This window comes from Ischnura elegans, chromosome 5, assembly GCF_921293095.1.
Source record: "Ischnura elegans chromosome 5, ioIscEleg1.1, whole genome shotgun sequence".
Classification (NCBI taxonomy): domain Eukaryota; kingdom Metazoa; phylum Arthropoda; class Insecta; order Odonata; family Coenagrionidae; genus Ischnura; species Ischnura elegans.
The window spans coordinates 91125875-91147318 of record NC_060250.1 but is presented as its reverse complement, the minus strand read 5'-3'; the positions used below and the strand labels follow the sequence as shown (position 1 = coordinate 91147318).

The following is a 21444-nucleotide window of genomic DNA, read 5'->3' as shown; positions in this document are numbered from 1 at the left end:
GGGAAGAGTGAAAGATATGGGCAGAGGGAAAAAATTGAAGACCGATTAACATTCGAAGTCAATTTCATTCAAAGTCCAGTATCATTAATTCAAAGAAGAAGTTCATTCAAAGGTAGAGTCGGCCTAAAGTCCCTGGTTCCCATGGCATAAAATACGACTTCATACGAATAATACGACGGGAATACCTCCTTCACTCGGCCTGATGGAAATGCAGAAGTGTTTACAAATATCACAGTATCTCTGTCATCACATAAACTGCCTATTTAAGTAGTAAATAATGACAGTAATAACGGGAAACTGCCGGTGTCCCAACAACTCCTGTCACAAGTCTATTGATGCATCTTGCGTAGTGACACGTAGATGTAGGAGAAGATCTCATTTTAAAAAAGCACAACCCCCAAGCAATTTGTTCTACACGACACCGTAAGCTACTACCACTATCGAAAACACCAAAGGGACAGTCTTAACATCATATCCATTGGACGAAGTACTTTACTATAAAGAAGTGTTCTTCTCCAAAGCACCAAAGTAGGAGGGTCAAATTACCAGTGGAAATTCGGGAAGAGAGATGGATGTAGTTGGAAGGAGAAACTTGAAGACTGGTTGCGAAGGGCAACAGTGGGGTAAGAGTGGTGGAAGGATGGAACGTGATCTGAATCCTCATGCGCTTGGTCTTTCATTCAACGCCCAAGGTTCTCCTGCAAGAAGGCTTACCATCCCTCACTAGCCGTCTCGGGTCGCTTCTTCTTCAACCAAGTCCGCCCCCGTAAAAGGGGATCGGAAAGAAAGTAGAAGAGAGAAAGATAGGTTGTAACGGTTCACTTCGAGTCTTTTAAGTAAAAAAAAAGAAGAATGATTTTCTTTTGAAGTTCAGAGTCCCACACACGTCACTTCAGCCAAGTGGGAATCATTGCCTTTGAAAGACGGTGGAGTCATGACTCTCTCAATTCGACCCTAAGAACCGTGAAGGAGTCCTAACTCTCAAGTACTTAAGGGGAGTTGGTCGTGATTGCAATGCCTCAAACCGAGTGTCTTAAGAAAATTAACGTCATCCTAAATTACCAACTTTCTGCAGAGAGACATCCAAAACGCAAAGGCTATATGCAGATACGTTTAAACTTTAAACACACAAGGAGTTCTTGTCTCATGCATTTTCAAGTATATCTTAACAGAATATCATATATAAATCGAGATATTAAAAACTATTTCTGCCGTAGCTGGTGAATGATGACCTGGCCCTTATTGATTAATTACAGAAAAATAACAAAGTTTTCTCTTCGCAAATATAAGTTTGATCAGGTAAATTTGTGTACTTCGTCATTTTAAAGAACTTCACATTGCATTCTACTGCAACTTCATTCTAATTCAAGAACATTCAGCTTTCGATTAATCGACATCATTTAATTCATCTAATCCACTATAAATCTTCAATCATTGCAGTCTAAATAAATTAGAAATTTCACTGGGACAATACTGTTCGGCGAAAGCATACAACATTGCATCGGTGGCTGGATTGTGTTCACAACTTACCGTACAATCAGGTAAACCAGCAATTTCAACAGTAGTGGACGTTCGATATGACATTTGCATGAGTCAATTTCCCATTTGCGACCATTCCTACTGCATGACCAGTCCTACAATACATATTGAAAAGAGACATAAAATTAAGAAAAAGAAGAATCTTGATACGAGGCACATCGTATTCAATATTCAAGCAACTCAATTTATGCTGAATAAATCAAAACCGATAAATAAATAAAAAACTTATAAGCTGTTTACACTCATCGGCATGACTAAATTACATAGAAACTAGTTTTAAATTTTAATTAGTTTCTCTCCTTATCTTCCCGACTAGGTTATGCCACCAACACACTTGGAGGGATGTCCAAGACGTCGCTGGACCCCCACAGTCACCTCCGACAACCTGGTGAGCTAAAAACTAGGATTATAGAAAACTGTTTACGCACTGAAGGGAAGGTATTCCTCGAAAATGTATTTCCCTGCTAAGCAGAATTTTCTCAATAACACTTTAGGCACTGGGACCTCAGTCAAAGTGAGAAAAATTTTTAAACTAAAAGAAATCAAAATTGAAACTAACCCGTGAAAAAAATCGAGGTAATATAACTGAGCACAGGAAATTTTAAAGACGGAATTTTTCTATTCAAAACGCTTAGTGTGAAAACTACTTCTTGAAACTCAAAACTCCCTGCTATAAGAGAGAGGTACTGAGTAAAGTTAATTTAAATAGATGTTCGTTATAACAAGGCGGTCATTGTGTTAACAGGCATAATGATAGACCAAAGACACCAGGAATGAACAGTGACACTGAACATTTTACTTTAAATGGGTGCGAAAGGAAATATTGTCTTACCAAATTTAGAGGATAAAGAATTATAGACTATTCTCTGGCTAAGAGTCAGCAATACATTTAGTCGGCTAGCTCCAATTTTATAGATTATTTAACATCGTATGGTTTCACTAAAAGCTCAATTGTAATAATTTCTTCAAATTTGTGATCTGAATTTATATCAAAAATAAGCATTGGTTTTTGCATTCAGGAAAATTTTAGAGCCCATAAAGTACTTAAAACTATAGCAAATACATCAAAATAATGATGTATAGGCAACATCGAGAAACATTCAATACGAAAGTGTCCTATTCCCAATCTGCTATGCATATTAAATTGCAAATGTGAGCCTTTATTTTATAACTATGCGGGGTGTGTGGTAATTCATAGCCGATTAAAAGGGCTATCCCCCACACGCCCTTTCCACAAGACGATTGGCATCAGACCCTAACCATTCCAATTCGTTCAAGATGAAGAAAAAATATTCGCGCATAACAAGAGGATGATCCCCTTACATAGTCATCAACATCCCAATCGCGGCGATGAAACTAATGGACGCGCATTATCCGGAGTCATACATCTCCAGTTACCGTAATACTCCCTCTCCGCACATAAAGCAGCGAGGGATGAATCTTTATCCCCTACCCCACAAAACAGCTCAACCAACCCTCCTATTCCAGCATTTAACGTCTAGCAGGAGAGAGAAAGGTGGGAATGGAGATATCTAGAAGATCCAGAGATCCCAAAGCGTGCGTGCACCCTACCCCCGAGACCTGTTAATTTCGGGAGTCCCACAAGGATCAGCCATTGACCCTGTTTACTTAGGCCCTCCGAGACTGCCGGGTCTAAGTCCCCCCAAACCCTCAATACACGGTCTCACACGCACACATTCACTCTCACGCCAATCTTTCCCCACGGCACCCTTACCAATCCCCTCGTCCTAATGGACCACGCTCAATCATCGCCTTCTCCCTTCATGGAAGCCGACTGTCGTTCATATTGCGGCGTGTTTACTTTATCGGCCCTCTCTCCTCTCGTGCAATGCTAACCCACTCCTTGAACCCTCGGCCCTGGACTCATCTCCTCACGAGGGCGTATCCGAAAAAAAAAGACTGTTGGGACATAAAATCGCCCGGTACATTGTTCCGCTTTCTCCGAGAGCAAGAGATAAAAAGGAGGTTGATACAAACTTTTGATTATGTGGTCTGTAGATTGTCAGCTTGCATTCTCTTTGTATTTGTGTCCATACATGCATTGCTTTCGTGTACGTCGTTTTTTGTCAAGGTATAATGGCTGCTTCTTCCACACAAACAATCGACAAAGGGAAGCTTTATTTACATTAATTGCCACGGGGAATATTTACTGGAATTAGAATGGACCCACGGAATTTGATTATTCCTAAAACTTAGCACGATGACCCTCGGGAAAATTGCCATGGGGATTGAAGCCTTTCACCTTGTTTGATTGAAAGATACCACATTTACCACCAAATCGCGGCTTATGTGCTCCTATGAGGTTTGCAACTGTAAGTAGGCACTTGAAAGACAAATCTCCGACTACCGTTTCTTCTAAAACTTTCCTATTATTATACAGTAGAACTCAAATTATCCGTATCAATTGGGACCATACCCCATTCGGATAATCAAATATTTGGATTATTAGATTACTTCCCGAAAATTGGGGTATTTTTAAGAAAGGATTTTATTTTTGGTACTGCATGCAATTTTAATTAATTTTAAATCGAAAGAGAACATTTTAACAGATTTTATTGCGCATAAAAGTGTTTTAAATAAGTTGCATTGAAGCAAACGCTTCTCTAGCTGATGGTCCCATGTCTGCTTCAACATCCACGTCATCGTCATCTTCTTCCTCAACACTGTCTTCTCTAAAGATTTCAAAAATCTCATCATCGCTAGCGGCTATACTAGCTTCGAGGAGGTAAAAAGAGTAGTGCGCAAAGGCAGAAGCGTTACTTTACGATTTTTTTTAGTTTTCGGTTCCAAATTTCTTTGTGTAAGCGATTCGGATAGGATAATAAATACTTAGTTATCTCTCTATCACCTGAGATACTTTGGTTCAGACTTATATTTTTCTTAAGCCCTTCGATGACACGTCACCAATCTCCCCTTTCCAAGCATAATGCCCACTCCAAAACTTGCCCCCGATCTTCGTCCAGATCCCAGCGACTGTTTGCTCATCAAAGAACGGGCTATTCTACGTGTGGAAGGGATAGATTGACCTTTTGTCCTACGACCATCCCTTTTTTATCAAATCGGAAGAAGCTTACACATCCTTTCATTTCATCTAAAACATCGAACATGATTCTACCACCATATACAGGTAATTTTTGTGTTCTGTTAAGTACCCTTTATAGATGTCGTTCCTGGTGACATCATGTCTCTCCTTTACTCGTCCATATGAAAACTAGTAAATAAAGAAACATAAAACGTGCAATCACTTGCATCCTGCAAATTCTGAATATATCTCGGGGAAAAGATCACCACTAAAAGCTAGAATTAGGGAATTTATATAATATTTAAAACATTATATAACAATATACGTACTTGGTCACCCCTTTGTCCCAAAACGGTCCTCGTATTTGTTTTTTAAAAGAGGAGATAATACTTTTTAAAAACATCCTAATTCACTTCTTTAGGTAGAAGTTTCGCTCAAGTTTTGATTTTGCTGAAATATACATTTTTTACTTAATTGTACATGGGAAAATATCAGTCCTTACAGGTATGCAACACAGCAAAACATTTATCGACCACTTTCATCCTGAGAGTGCTTTTACCGCAAAACGTATTCGTCAAACACATTGCATAAGACCCTGGAAAAAACCCAAACGCACTTTCTACTCTACTATCTAAACCCAGTACGGCACGAAAGCAGCTGTTCATACTTTCTACGGCAAATTATTCACCCTAAAATGCAATTTTCTGAAATTAGTTATGAATTCATAATATCAACATCTTTGTCAAAAAGAGTCGTTGCATAAATTATTATCAACAGAAATAGCGAATGACTTCCTAATCTTATGAAGAACTCAATAAGATGAAACTAGCGAAAGGATAGCACTATGTCTCGTTCGAGGCATTGAAAATACCTGAATCATAACGTCATTTTAGCTGGATTTTAAGAATTATTCTACTCCAAAGGAAATAATATCCATCATTTCCGATTAAGCGGACAGGAGGTTGTTAAGATTTTCCGTTTGCCCGAGGAACAATCCATTAATTGCCCTCGGTCGTCGTATATGTCACATGGCGCACCCCTGTAAAGTGGTCAAGTCCAATCGTTGTGCGGTAATTCTGTGAACCTATACAACACCTCTCTCCTATCCACCACGCCCTCTAATCCTAAAATTCCTCATTCTCACTCTGTCTCTCACTCAACGTGCTCCACTTGGGTACAATTTTTATCACAAAACGTAGCTTATCGTAAAAAAATACATATATCTACTGGATTTCCCAACAATTATGATAACTCATTTTGGGAATAAAATTTGAGCAGTATTGGATGTCTTGGGCACGCAATACGAAAAAATAGAATCAAAATATATTATGCTAGCACTAAACGAAAGCGGCTTTACATGAATTTCATAACCTACAGAGTTAGATAGAATATTTGCATAGAGGGCCAAAACTTGAGCAGGTGGAGCAATTTTATTTATTGGCAGCACACGTGGAGAAAAGCGAGCATTGCTTTTAAGATCTCGCATAGTGAATAGCGTATTCTCCGATGTAATTGGGAAACGGGTATCAAAACTCACTCACCCTAATCGGATTTTTAATCGATTCCAGTTAGGTTAAATAGAAGAAGAATTTTAGCTACTACAAAGACCAACATTAATTTTTTAAACAAATTCTAATGCAGAAAACTGTAATCTATAGGGGTGTATAGTATGAATACCTGGTCCTTGAAGGAGGAATGGGCAAACTTGAGATTTGAGCATGGAAGAGAACGAAAATGGTTACAGACAATATAACGTACATACGAGCAGTACAGAAATTTAGAGTGTCCATATCTCCATAACTACTTATCACTTCCCATAAAAATATAAGTTTATTATCAACATAATCAATGTAGTAAAATATGAACCTTAAGAGCAAAAGACTTTAAAGGAAATAGAATTTGGTCACGAACACAAAATTAATTTCCTGCTTGACATAACTCATTCTTCTCCCACATTTCTCCGCTAACATCGTCCGGTTATTGGCCCATTGAACGAAATGAGTTGAAGGAAAGACGCAAATTGGACAAACGACACCCGTGGGAGCTGTTGAATGACATAGGTCTATTCTTGTGGGATTGGGTGGAAAGCAAGAATGAATGATTGTTGAAGAGGAATGTGTGGAGACATTAACAAAGGACTTGAGCACGGTCTTAGAATATGAGAAGGTCTGGACACTCTCCGTTCAGGCATGGTCTTTTAATGAAGCCGTTTCCCGTTGAGGCCGGTAGGGGCGCCACCTATCCTGAAGGGCAAGTTTCCTACGTATCTGTATACGATACTTCAGTAATTATGAACTAATTTATGGCAAAAATGAATATAAACACATCGACAGTGGTTACTAGTTTACAAGTTCATATGCACTTAACATCTTATAGCGAAAAATACCTAGAAATCGTTCTCATACGTGAGTATTAATCAAATGGAAGGCGTTGGATTTCAGCTTCGTCTGCTTCCATACCTTTGTAAAATCAGTTACAGCCATAACGAAAGATTGTCAGCAGTTAAAACCTTATGTAGTGAGGAAAGGTATTTTTAAGGAAATAATTATTTATAGCTATCTTGTGGCAAACGTTAATATAAGTTGTCATAGAAGCTACGTACGCACCATTGCCTCTGAGCCCATCGACATGTTTCCACGGCCTTATAAGAATATAGATGTTATTCCTTGCTTTCAAACACTATTAACAAATATAATATCAGAAACGCAAACGGCTTCTTACCAAGGCCGAAGTGAAATACTTCTTATAAAGTGACGTATGTTAATGTTTTTAATCTCCTGAGTCTCGATCAAGTGATAATAATAATGGCAGGGCACAGCAAACCTAAAAAAATGATTTTATCCTAGGGACGTTTTGCGGGTATAGAATAGGCATATTTAATCGTTGAACAGGGTGAATAATTTCCGGAAGTACCATTATTACCGTTAAAGGCTATTTTATAACGATGCTTGCCTACTCACCTTGAGGAATAATTTGAGATTTAAGGGAGTAAAATACCATATGAAAGATAAGAACGAAAGAGATTTTGCAAATAATTTCCGAATAAACTTCCACGAAAACAGTGCAATGGATATAATCCGAGGGATTTGCGGATGTCTGATCACTTTCAGGTGCTGGCAAATCTGAAATATTATCCCTCGCCCAAAAATAAGATGAGTAGTACGACAGAAACCACAGGCTAATACTGCTAATACGCGGTAAATGTACTTTTCATGAGAGTTGCACGCACCATCGATAACAGCTACAGCTGTGCGATGCATGCATTAAAAGAAATCATCGAAAGAGGTATTAAGAAAGAAAACGATTCACATTTTTCCAACTTATATAATGTAGACACACATCAAATCTACATTTCCAGAATGATTACACAATGCTATTGAAACTGAGATTATTTATACAATCAATGCAAGGTAATGTCATGAAAAATAAATTTTAAGTACTCACAATTTAACATTTCTATTAATTCTTTCTATTACTAATTTCTAATTACTAATCATTCTAAGAGATTCAATTTAGTAGGAGAGAATGATGAATAGTTGATGAAAGCCGTCGCACATCTTGCATTTTCTCAGTGTTACTTCATTCCTCCACTGTGAATGACATTGACCACTGGAACAGCAAAACCTGTAATTTAAAATATGTATAAATTTTGGAGCTTTAGCACACCAAAAAAAGGAATCGTACAGCTATTTCATCGCTTCTCAGGGTCCTTGGGGACTTTAAAAAGCGAAATCCCCGAAGTCTTGTGGCCATAACCAGTGGTGCAACGCGGTACCACACACGTCCACGGCATTTTCCTTTTTTCAGTAAATCCGCGATATATATCTACGAAATATTAATGTAGAACAATAAGGAAATAATGCAGAAGACTAACATTAGAAAATAAATGAAAACTAAATCTTAATTAATTACAAAAATGACTATTTCCACTCACCTGTAGTATGCGCTCAACAATACGGAAATTAACTTACCCGCTAATTCTTGCCCTCCAGAATACGTGGCGCCGCCCCGGCAAACGTGCGGCAGGTTGAGGAAACGACTTCAATAAAAGACCATGGGTTCCCAATGGAGTGGGATAGGGAGTGACATAGGGCTGGACTTGAGCATACAAACGCAGCCGATTGCAGCGCCTGTTTAGTAAATTCGTACGCCTGAGGAACCGAGTTTAAGCGAAATGAAATGGAATGAAAGAAATACACACATACACACGTGCGGGCGCGCACGCTCGCGGAACGAATGCTTGAGCGTCACGCCAACGGGCAATTTCGTCTCCTAAAACAGCTGAAACGCGCGTTCCGCCTCGACTCCCGACGACGCACAGTGGGCGGAAATCGAAAAAAGCTGGCCAAAACCCCAATTTTTCACTATTTTTTTTTAATCCAAAAGTTACGTAGTATTGTTCTAGAATGTCTAGACACCCAAATACGTTAACTTTTTAAAATTTATTTATGCTCTTTATATGTGTAATATCCTTCGAAAAGCGATAAAAAATCGCGAAGTTCCAAATCTACGTTTTTTTCAAAAATTCTCTATGTTTGTTGCCCTGGTGTGTGAACAAAACATAAATATTGTTCTATTGGCGAATGCAAAACGATAATATATATCTTTTAGATACTATAACGCTATTCATCGTGGAAAATAATACTTTCCGAATGGCTATTATATATTAATTAAAAATTAACTGTTTTTCGTTCACATTTTAACTAAATCAGAGATAAACTTACTTACCTCCGCTTATCTCCGCGGAGATATTATCATCAACAGTTAGAGCGAGGTTTATTCTATGTAACGGAGCGATAAAATCCTGCGCATACTTGCAACTTTTCCACTTTTGTTGAATAATGTAAAATAACGCACGGCGCGTAGCGGAGCGGCGTCGCAGCGCTCGGAACAGAGGGTGTTCTGATTGTCTAATTCTTTGGAAAACTAGGATTGTAATCACACTAGCCATTCACTTTGCATTTTTCACATATTCCCTTTAATGCTTTTTGGGCGACTCCCAGCAACTGCGTTATAATCCTTTCCTAGAACTCCGCAGTGTTCAGACCCTGTCCGCGGTTCACCCAGACGGCAATAAAGAGCCCTTATCACTGTCCCTTGCCGTCTTTTGTGTACAGCGGCAACTGGTTCCTGTGCGTAAAAGCTTTTAGGGGCACATGCAAGGAGTATTGGTCATAAAATGCATTTTCCTAAAATTAATTCCTGAGTATTGGTTACGAGTGGAGGCCTCGAGGAAGACCGTTGACGCTTTTGGAGAGAGCAAGTGATAGGTCCAAAAGAAGAAAAACAGAATGATGTGAGAAGCAGCACTTCGAAAAAAGAATTTTGTGTGGCAACTTCAATTCAGTTACGTGCCACTGGAGATGAGAATACTTGACAAATGGAGAAGGAAATAAATAGCTCAATCAGAATAATCGGGGGAAGAGGCTATTTCCCTTATTGTAATGGGCCATCTGACATAGACGCAGTATATATTAATTCGTGAAATGGCGAGAAAACATGGCCACAAAATATACCCAAGTTACGACCAAATCAGTTTGGCAAAAAGTGCAGCATATCCTGAGGGATATCTATTTCTGAAGAAAAATGTGAAGTTAACTTGCAGTCTCTATTAAATCACACAGCCTCTAGAATAATATATAAATGGGGTTTTAAGGGAAGTTCTGGCCATTCCCAGTACAAGCAAACATGTGAGACTCCTAATGAAAGATACGAAAGCTTGTTCGCGACCTCTCTTGTACCACTACACTGTTAAACACTACATCAGGTAAGCACATTTAGAAATAGTAGTATTAGCACCACGCAACGTTCTCATTCTGAAACGTAAATAATAGTTTTTTTGATACAGGCAAATCTTTATGGTCTAATCCTCGCCCATCATCGACCAGATTTTGTAGACCAATAAATATTCGATGGACCCGAGTAACGAGAGAGGTTTCCGTGGAAGAAGAAAGGTATATTAGTGAGCAGATAAAGAATCTTTGACCAATTCAGATCGAAATTATTTTGGTGACTTTCAAATTATTGCTTACAGATATTGATGGAAAGATATGGCATATATAGAAAATGATAATAACTCGTTTTTATCAATTATTTACTCTTTAATTTATACCTAAATTCTTTCATTGCTTGGTTTTGTAGGCATGCTATGCATTGGCAGAAACGAGCAGCATGAAACGTTATCTGTCAGCTGCAAATATATGAGGCTGTATTTACTAAATATAGTTGTTCCACGGCCAAAATTTATGTCAAAATTTATTCCTGGTTCTATATGCCACCTACTGTGCATTAAGTTTTGATTCACGGTGCGGCAGTTATTAAGGACGCAATTATTCGTATTGGCCAGCTTTCCGAGGAGGCTTTGGAAGCAAGGAATAAAGATATTCGACGATTTAGAGAGCATCACTCGCGAAAAATAGCCATACTAGCCACTAATCACGAACTTTTTCACGGAATACTTCTTACGTGCGACCCATATATTTCATCTACTCCAAAATTTGGTAAAAATACAAAGAATAATGTACCTGAACTAGTCAGAAAACTTCCTTTGACGAAGAAATTGATTCAGATGCTGAAGATGAAGATTCTGGATCAGATCTGGATTTTGACTTTTCATGCGCCTAATTGATTTTTTATCGTTAATATTATATTTATTTCATTCATAACAATAAAAACTCAAATACGATAATGCGTTTAATAACTTTAAGCCTCCCCATTCTCTATAGATATAAATAAGCTTATCCTCGAATATTTAAGATTTTACTAAATTGTGTTCGTGAGAAAGTATTAAACTGCTAATTCGTATTGAAAATAGAAGACTTATGAAGTAAATATCAAAATATTACACTGACGGAAAAATATTTGGGGTAAATTACCAAAAATTAGACCAACCCATCTGATGACGCAAAAACGGCCTCTCCGCCATTTTGTTTTTAGAGCATCTTCTTGTAGAGATAGAGTCCCAAAAACACTAAAATTGGATTCTTCAGATCAAAAACTTCTAGAATCACCACAAATTAGCCATAAATTAGCCAAAAATTCTTCCGCAGAGGTTTTGGCCAGCTTTTTTCAATTTCCGCCCACTGTGCGACGGCGCCATCTTGCTTCCTCTTACGAGAGACTTCCCTTCCCGCACCTCCCACCACGCAGCCCTAAACGTCCTTAACTCTCGTTGCAATCTCTTTCCGTGCACACGAAAACATTTCCCTTTCCTCTGCATAACGGCGTCCACTTCGAAGACATGACTACGCTATCTTCGGCTCCGGTAAATCCAATTGAGTGATGATGAAATTTTGGAAAAAATATGAGTAGTAATTAATGTGTATGTGAAATTTCTATTTCAATGAAACTTGCCCAAGTATTCACTTTATTCATCGGCCACCTCCATAAGTGGTCACTTTTCTCTGGAAATGAATGTGCTACAAGTATAACTTAATTAAGTTCCAGCTCTTATAAGTGGTCATCAACCTAAACGGCCAGCGGTTAGTACTTAAGCGATCTCCCCCACTTCCCTTCCATAAAATACTTTGTAATATAATATTGGATTCTATATCGTATAATTTGGAAAGTCTATGTTCCAAATCATGTTTAAAAGAGCTATAATACACCAGTGGCGGATCTATATTGGGGGGGCTAAGAAGGCTATAGCCCCCCTTGAACGTCCAATTAGCACTCGATAGAATGGTAATTTTTGTTCGGACCCGCAACTGGGAGTTTACCCCATACCTAGCCCCCTTTGTCCCTATCCTGGATCCGCTACTGTAGTATACTATACCGCAGCCGCCCCTCCGAGGCAAGCAACCAGTTTTTCATAAAAAAAAACACAATGGCACCTAAGAAGAAAATCAAAACTTTTGAATAGAGCCCAATAATTATGGAAAATTTAGGTATGACATAAAGAAATGACGCATTTTATCATACTTCATTCCTGAAAACCTAGCACCTCTCACTCATATCCACCTCCTAGAGCAGACACTTTTCTGCGACCCTATCGGATGGTCGCTTAATACAGATTTCACCCACTTGAATTTCTATCAGATTCGTAACAATAGCACGTTGTACATTCTTATACAAACCTCATCCCTATTGACAGCGACCTATATAATTGCGAGCTCAATGTCTCATATCTCTGTGAGGCTTTATAGGTGAAGGTAGAGCTCACCCTGGAATATTCCGTTGGCGTGTGCATCTAAAAGTAAAAAGCCGATACAAATATAAGTATTTTTAATATCCCAGTTTCCAAAAATCTTCCTATTCGCAATTTGTACTTCTATTCACAAAACGAAATACTGTTCTAAAATATTTCTATTATTACCAAAATCTTTTTGCTTTGCTGTTAAATCTCTTAAGATAGTTACATTGACTTTAAATAAACATAATTTAAGCCGAAGGTTCTTATAATTTGCGAGAAAGAAATTCGCTTAATTCAGGCGAAGGCACTGTGGCGTACGCTGCCGTTTATATACTTGTCAAATCAAAAACATTTATTAAACTGCATGCAAGGTATCAAATTTGGTTGCATCATATGAATACTAATCACGTGAAGTTTCTCTAGTAGTTTACATTCTCGTATTGATGTCCGACTACTCACAGAATTTGTGAAGACAAACGAATTCGGGATATGATTTGCGTGAATTTAAACGTATAACATTTTACCCACACCGGTAATTGAGGCACCCACCTCACTGACAATGGATATCGGAGGGGTGTAAAATGTTCCCCGTAAATACTAAAATTCCGCGATCCAACTCCTAGCGTAGATGACAAGCAAATATATCCATAGGTCCATGAAGGAAATAGGAAGACAAAATGAGGTTACCCAAACCATCCATTCTGAGTAAAAAAAAAATACGGGAAAGTTTCTCTTAAAACGTGTCAGATCCATTCTTTGACCTCCACCGCAGGTTGACACTTTGCGCTTCCAGCCCTCAATCTTTTTTCTCCTACTCTTCGTAGAAAGAAAGATATATTTTGTGCACGGAACGTACTAAGCGAGAGCAAGAGAATGGAGAACATACAATAATTTTTCCCTTCCTGCCTCGGTCAAGAAATTTTTTCTCTATTTAATCCCAACTCCTTTTCTCGACTGTGTAATATTGACTTTTATAGTGTTGAAATTTTCATTAGTTCTAACGATATTAGAGGCCAATTTACTAAATACTCTACTGCTGTCTGTACGCAGGCAATATGTTGGGGCATGGGCCCTATGATTTTTCGTTCCCATTTGCGCATGAGCGTCGCATCATGGATATAGGATAAATAGAGATAGATAGAGATAAAATAAGTAGCGTTTCAAAAAACCTACAAATTTAAATTGTAACAAAATGCTAAATAAATGCAAAAAATGAATAGTTCATAATTTGGTACAATTCTGTGCAGTAAATTTCACGCACCGTGGCTCAGTTACTTAGATCCGTGGGTGATTTTATTATCAAACGTTATACCTCCTCTGTCTAGCAGATTCAGAACATCATTATAACAGGAATTTACTTTCACAATCTCATGAGTAGTGCGATGTGAAAACGAGACGGTAAGAATTTTTAATGAGAAAAAATAAGTATGTCTTTTAAAAACATTTTTTTCTGACTAAGATAATTTTGATAGTTCTCTTTCATTCATCGGATTTCGTAAATATTCATCGTTCACAGCCAGCAATGTCCAAAACAATATTTTCTATTCATAATCACTGAGCGACTAGAGGCGTATTCTAATTTTCTGCCTAAATATTTTAGGATGTTTTATTTAGGAAAGAGGCCGTCTTCTAACAGACCTGCAATCTTAGAGTGTTCACGTGAGTGCTGCAAACATGAGTTATGGTGGTGGATATGAGCAAAAATCATTCTTTTTTTCGGGCGTGACTTCACGGAATCGACTTGACAAAATTAAATGCAAATAACTTTATAATTCCACATAAATTTAGTACTACTTATCAAATATTATAAAAAAATATTAGGTAATACTAAATTACTAGAGTATTATTTAATTTATTATTTCACCTAAGTATTATATTAAGAAGGAATTATTAAGTTTTAATGCATTTCATTACGAGCTAAAACATTCTAACCATACGCATTGGTTTCATAGGCACCAAATCCGAAAAAACATACCACGCAAAAAATATATATTCCTATACAAAGGTACACGCATTGGATGTATGCGAGCCTTCGGACGCAGAAGACGAATTCCCTCTCTCTGGCCTCTCGTGAACTCAATTTATACATATTTTTTCTCCGACCGCCATTTTCGGACGAATACCCAATTTTCTCCTTTCTCCCCTCTCTCGTGTCAACCATTGTGGACTCCATACCCCTCCTTTCACACCCACAACACTACAAGGGGAGGGGGGACCGGGGGGCCAACCTCTGATTGCGGGGGCGCCACACGTCGAATGACAAATCGCGGCCTTCCTCCGCGTCTTCCTGGGAGGTTCCGGCCTTTGCCGCCTGCGCCGCCACCTCCGCCCGCTACGCCCTCCTCTTTTCCCGCCACTTCCCGCCTTATCACCCGCTTCCAATCTCAGACCACGCTCTCGCCAGCCGACATTTCCCATCTCCCTTCCTCTTCCCCGACGTTATTACGGCTCTTTTTCACCCTTTTGGATGAAAAAAGTGGAACACCCTCTCTGGCTTCTTTTATACTTCACTCGCCTCAATGCCTCCGGAATATTCCGCTAGGTAGAGGATTTTGAGTCAATACTGTCGTCAACTATCAAGAACAAAATCATTATAGAATCCAACCGTATTTCATATGTTTCATGAATGTTAAATGATATTATTTGATAAAAATACAGCAGGAATCTTGAACAGGAAAAAATAGAAACCGGTGGACGTTACAATTGTTTTTTTTAAGAGTACCATTATAAATATTTTATTAAATAAGGTGAGATTATTCACATTTTGTGCGCTTGGTGGAGGATTTTAAGTCAATACTATCTTCAACTATCCAGAACGAAACTATTATAGAATCCAACCGCATTTCATACGTTTTACGAATGGTACTACTTGACTTAAAGACAGCAAGCATCTTGAACACGAAAAAAATAGAAATTTGTGGACGTTATAGTTATTTTTTTAAGAATACCAGTGTAAATATTTTATTAAATTAGGTGAGATATACACATTCTGTGGTAGCACACCTATCAAAATTAATTAAATCGTTCCCAAAAAATTGTTCCTTAACCATTTTTTGTACTAAGATTCTTTTATTTTTCTTGCTTCATTTATCCTAATTATGAAATTATACTAAATAAAATAATATAACTAAAAATACAAAGGATATTACGATTTCTCTACGCAGGAACTACTTTAATTTCGCATGTTTTCTGAATAGTATTACGCGAAAAAAAGGAGAAATCGTCTTGGATGCGACCTAATTGGAATTTATCAGTTGTCAATGGACACATTTTTTTCTACTGACATTCTTTAATTTTTCTGTTTCCATATATATTAGATTTATTAAAAATACAGAATAAAGGGATCCGACGTAAAACACCGTTACTATTATTTTTCAACGCAGGAACAACTACATCGTTTAATTGAGATAGTTTTCTCGTTTGCGGACGGGAAGTATGACATTATATAGGTTAAAATATAATATAATTACAGAGAATAATGACATATCAGATTTCTAAAATGATACAGAATAAAATAATCCATCGGACATCGCCAAATATTCTACTATTTTTCATCGCAGAAAATACTGACGAGATATTAGAGATTTTTCTCGTTCCAATACGGGATATGTATTATTATATTGATTGATCCATGGGCTAAAAAATATATACGGTACAATACATATTAATATTTCCCAGGAAGTATTTCATTAGTCTCCAAAGATTAAATAGAATTTTTTAACTTATCTTCCTTTTCGGCAAGCGACCTAAAGTATGAAATTCTTATTTTTTCAAGTCATAATTTTATAATTTAATTTTAAGCAATGTAGAACATATTCTCAATGAAAGGACTTAATTTTTGGAAAATGAATGCTAACCTGGATCATCGATTTCCAAAACAAACGTCATGGTCAACCTATTTAGGCAATACAGCATTGTCTCTCAAATTGATCAGTTTTGTGTATGACACTCCTAAAACCCTTCATTACTCTTCGAAGATTACGTTCGATTTTCCATTTATTCTCCCTCTTCGACAAGCGGCATCAATTATAATAGTCTAGCATTTTGAATTTACAATTTTATACTTCAATTTCAAGCAATATAGATCGCCTGCTCAATGAAAAGACCTAATTTTTTGAAAACGAATGCTAACTTGGATTATCGATTTCGCAATGAAACGCTAGGGTCAACCTATTCTGGCAATACAGCATTGTCTCACAAGCACAAATATATAAGTTTTCAGCGAGGAGACTCCATTAAAGGAGGCCCAAGAACATGGCGGTTAAGCGTCATATCTGTTGCCGTTTCGCGCGTGTTTTGTTCAACGGCGCCACCGGGCAGCAGTATCTCGTTCAGCGAGACTTTTGCCATTAACCGCAGCGGAAGTGGTCGCTTTTAGTTGGAAATCGTCTCGCATGCGTTAAATGAGTGTTTTCTATGATTTATTGGCTCAGTTACGTTTTACTGTTGTGTATTTCTTCGTGAAAAGTGGATGGTAGCAAGCAAGCGGTAGATGGTTGGTAGCACCGCGAGTGACGATTTTCAAATCTGATTTTTATGCGCGCGGAGCGACAACAATTCTAGCGGTGGACTTGAGAATCATCTGATGTAATACTCTTGGTTCTCACCGTTCAACTCTTCCTTCAATCAACGTGACCCTCAAGATCCTGGACGTCATAAAAACACACTCTTCCCCCCCTGCCCAAAGAACACACTTTTATCTCTTCCTCCTCAACTGCCATCAGTAACCGGATATTCGAACTGCCTCTCAAACCCGAGTCAATTCGGCCCACCGACCGCCAGGCCACGTCATTCCCCTTCCGTGTTCAACGGCCCAAACCAACACACTCTCTCATTCACCCCACGCAGAAACCATATTTCCAAAGAAATACATTTTTCTTCCTTCCGATTCCTTAACTCATTCTCACCTTCTCCTCCCATTTCTTCTCGTCTTTTGGGAACTGAATGGTGCATCGATTATCAAGCTTCTCGTCACTCCTCCTTCATTATTTCAGTTTTTTATATTCTTTCCTCTCGCTCAAAAAATAAAATTACACAAGCGTGTTCAACTCCTCCTCCTCGGGAACGTAAAAGAAGTTATCTAGATCAATGTAGGAAATTCCCGGGAAGGAAACTCCTGGAGTCATTTCAATTTTTCACCAATCGAGTACCCTCGTATCGCGTCCGGTATTTTTGGCGTGACATGTTGATTATTTTGAAGGTAAAATTAAAATAAAAAAAAGAAATACGATTAGCCTTGGCGTGACCGTTTAAATGAGATGATGACGGACTGTCTAAACTCGCCTCAAGCTTGCTCACAATATTAAATATCCGCTTTTTTATAATTACAAGGGGGAAATGCGTGGACAAGAGTAATAATGCATAAAAATTACGATGAAGTCTTCACAAGTTCTCAGCCGGGTGATACGGCGGCATCCTACGTTCCCAAGCCCAACTCTGGCCTCGTCAAAACATCGGCAGCCGCCATAACATTAAAACAGTGGAGAACCCGTGCTGACAAACACCAGATCCTTTGGAAAAAATATATACGGTTAAATATAAATAGCAAACAACGTCACCGTAAACAAATTACGCTATTCTCACGTTATCAGACTACAATTTTGCATTGCATAAAAATATTTTCAGCAATATAGGATGTCCCAATCAAACAACTCATGTTCCAAAAATGACTGTGACACCCTGTCTTATATTTCTTCAATAAATTTGTCGAGTAAAAGTAACTCTGTTGTGTTTTCTCGAAACATAAGTTGCCGTATTAGCATTTGAAAGTTCGGATAATGAATGTTAACTTGCGTTTTTAATATCCAAATGAAATTTTTCCTAGTGTTTTGCTTTATGAGGACCATTATAGCCATTAATATGTAAGAAATATCTTTCCGACTAATACTGCTCATTGTTAATTAAAGTCTTCTGTAGCAACGGTGCAATGCATTAATTATGACCGTTAAACCATTATAATCCATAATCAAGTTATCCAGCTGCCACACTTCCCCGTACTTCACAGTGGATGGATTAAAAGAAAGACAATTTCACAGTGAAACTCTCCTCAGATTCAAAAATATTGTTGATTAACATACGAGACTTAAATATAGTATTCCCATCTTAAACGCGGAAGTTGAAAGTGGATACATTAATTTTATGATACTTCTGACCTGTTTCCTTTCCTTCTCAGATGAATTAATACCCTCTTTTGAGTTAATTATAGGCCTAACGCTGACCCAAAATACAATTTAAAAAAATAAATATTAGGATAATGAAACACTTTTTTCCGACTCGGGAATATTAAGAAAATGAATACGATTGGATCAAACAACCCCTTTAGACGACGGTCAGGGGATTATATTCGTATCCTTCACGGAAATCCTTCTTCACGTACCCCATCCCTCTCTCCCTACCCGACATGCACCGCGCTTCCTGCCTTCACCCCAACCTTCTTCCTTCCCCATTTCCTTTTGCTCCTAACTACACTCGGGACGATGCCAACTTTCCCGATATTTTTATATCGATACTTTCACATCAGGGCTTTACACACGGAGTCTTATAATGACGATCTTCTTCATTTTCGAGCTTCTGCCGCCAAAAGATAACCGTTAAAATACGAGATAACCGAAAGAATTTGCGGTAACCCACTCCATGACAGCGTTGAATTCTCATGTATTGCCCTTTTGATTTATTCCGGGACCGCTACTTCGGATTTCCGGACTGAAACACTGAGTGATTGATAATAATTTTATTACTCCACAAACAAATTACAGGACAATAGCAAAATTGAGTTATTTTAGGTAGACTTGAAGGATAACCTGTTTGAGGCTACCATCTTAATTAATAATATATTATGTGTAGCTCATTTTGTGTTACTACATTGGTAATCTATATTAACATAGCTTAAGTGCGTACATGAAATATAAAATAACGAAAAAATTATTTATAATTCATTTTCATCAATATTTTACGACAGTACTTGTTCCAAGTACTGTCGTAAAGAGCAAGACAGTACTTGCTCTTTGGTGAGAAGCCAAGAATGTGCATTTTGCAAAAAAATCAAAGACTTAGAAATAAAGCATGATTGGGGTGGCAAATTAAATACCTTTGGTCCTGCATACAAAAAACATCTTTTAAACCAATTCAAATTTGGTTGCGGGAAGGGCACACTTCTTTTAGGCAGGGTAAAGGGAGAAGGCACAAAAATGATTGGGTAAAAATACTCATCACTTCTTAGACCTAAAGGTGTCCGCAATAGTTCAGGCAAAACAGTTGTCATCCGCCCGAAAAAAAAGGAGAAATTCGTTGCACGACATCGTGAGCATCTTCATTCTAACAATATAAATGCAAATTCCTTATTGGAAGAGATTTAGAAAAATCCCTTTGTACACACAGTTTTTTTAAGAAAGTCCTTTTCATTCTGTGACAATATCCTGAATAGAGAGAATTTCCTAAAGCAGAATCATTTTTGAAGAGCAGTGAAACATTAAAATGCTAAACATCGTCATTAGTCAACAATCCTAAGATTGGTTTGACGCAGCTCTCCATTTCTCCTTCCAATCTGCAAGCCTTTTTATAGCGACGCATTTATTTTCTTTTACATCCTTTATTTACTGTCCTATGTAACTCATTCGTGGCCATCCCTTGCCCCTCTTCCCTTCCACCTATCCTTCTACGATTGTTTTCATCAGGCAATCATGTCTCATAATGTGGCCAACTTAATAGTCCCTTCTTCTGCTTACGGTTTTAAGGAGACTAAACTACTAATGAGGCTACTCAAATATTGAGAATGAAACTAATTAAGTTATTTTCACCCAACAGATCTATAGATAAATGTATGAAACTGCGACAAAATGAACAGAGATGAAATCTTTTGGATAATTGGTGTGATGTTCCCTTTTGATTTATGTCGGGCCGGCTACTTTGGATGTCCGTACAGAATAATTGATTGATTGAGTAAACAGATTTACAAATTTTCAGCCAATTTGCAATAAAAAACCCCAACGAATTTGCTGCATTACAGCGTTATATCACAGCAACACTTATGTGAAGTAAAACTTGCTCATAACGATCACGCATATAACGATATCCCGCCTATAACGAGGTGAGTTCCCGGTTTCTTGGACTTTCCTCTGATCGCCAATTTTTATTTCCCCGCACGTAACTAGTTCAGATGATACGACATCCCTGCTATTACGGACCATTCTTTGGTTCCTTGGGGAATTATTTCCTCTTTTATAAAGAAATTGAGTGCATCTTCTCCATTTAATCGTTCATTACCTTATCATCAGTTGTTTTTACGAGTGGCTATCACCACATAGTTCCACTGTTCCTTTTAGCCGTTTGATGTTAAGTGTGGGACGATGGTTAACTGCTACGGATCTGTTGCCTAAACAGAGACGATTTTCGGAACATTAGCCGGAAATCCCGTGATGTATAGGGCAAAATCCTTTATTATGTATATAACGAAATCCCGTTTATAACAAAATAGAACGATGGTCTCCTAAGCATTCTTTATAAGCAAGTTTTACTGTATTTCCGTATTGATCTAAATCGGACTGGCTACTTTGAACAATAAAATCAGCTGCTACCACGACAGTAAAACGAGTCGGAGAGAAAGGCCGATACTGGATAGTGAGTATCGATATCGGTCAAAGTCTATTCAAGGCGATCCTTGCGCTGCACTTCCCACTTCGGAGCAGTCCGCCTTCTCTTCATTTTTTTTATAATCGTTCCTTGCCTCCGGGAG

General features: G+C 38.0%; 1 protein-coding gene across 1 annotated transcript in view; it reads left to right on the top strand.

Moving 5' to 3' along the window:
- LOC124159255 (transcriptional regulator ERG homolog) overlaps positions 1 to 21444 on the top strand; it is a 194301-nt gene that overhangs the window by 68035 nt on the left and 104822 nt on the right. Inside the window, exon 3 of the mRNA XM_046534935.1 lies at positions 1856 to 1927. Coding sequence (XP_046390891.1) covers positions 1856 to 1927 — 72 coding nt within the window. The remainder of the gene's footprint in view (positions 1 to 1855; positions 1928 to 21444) is intronic.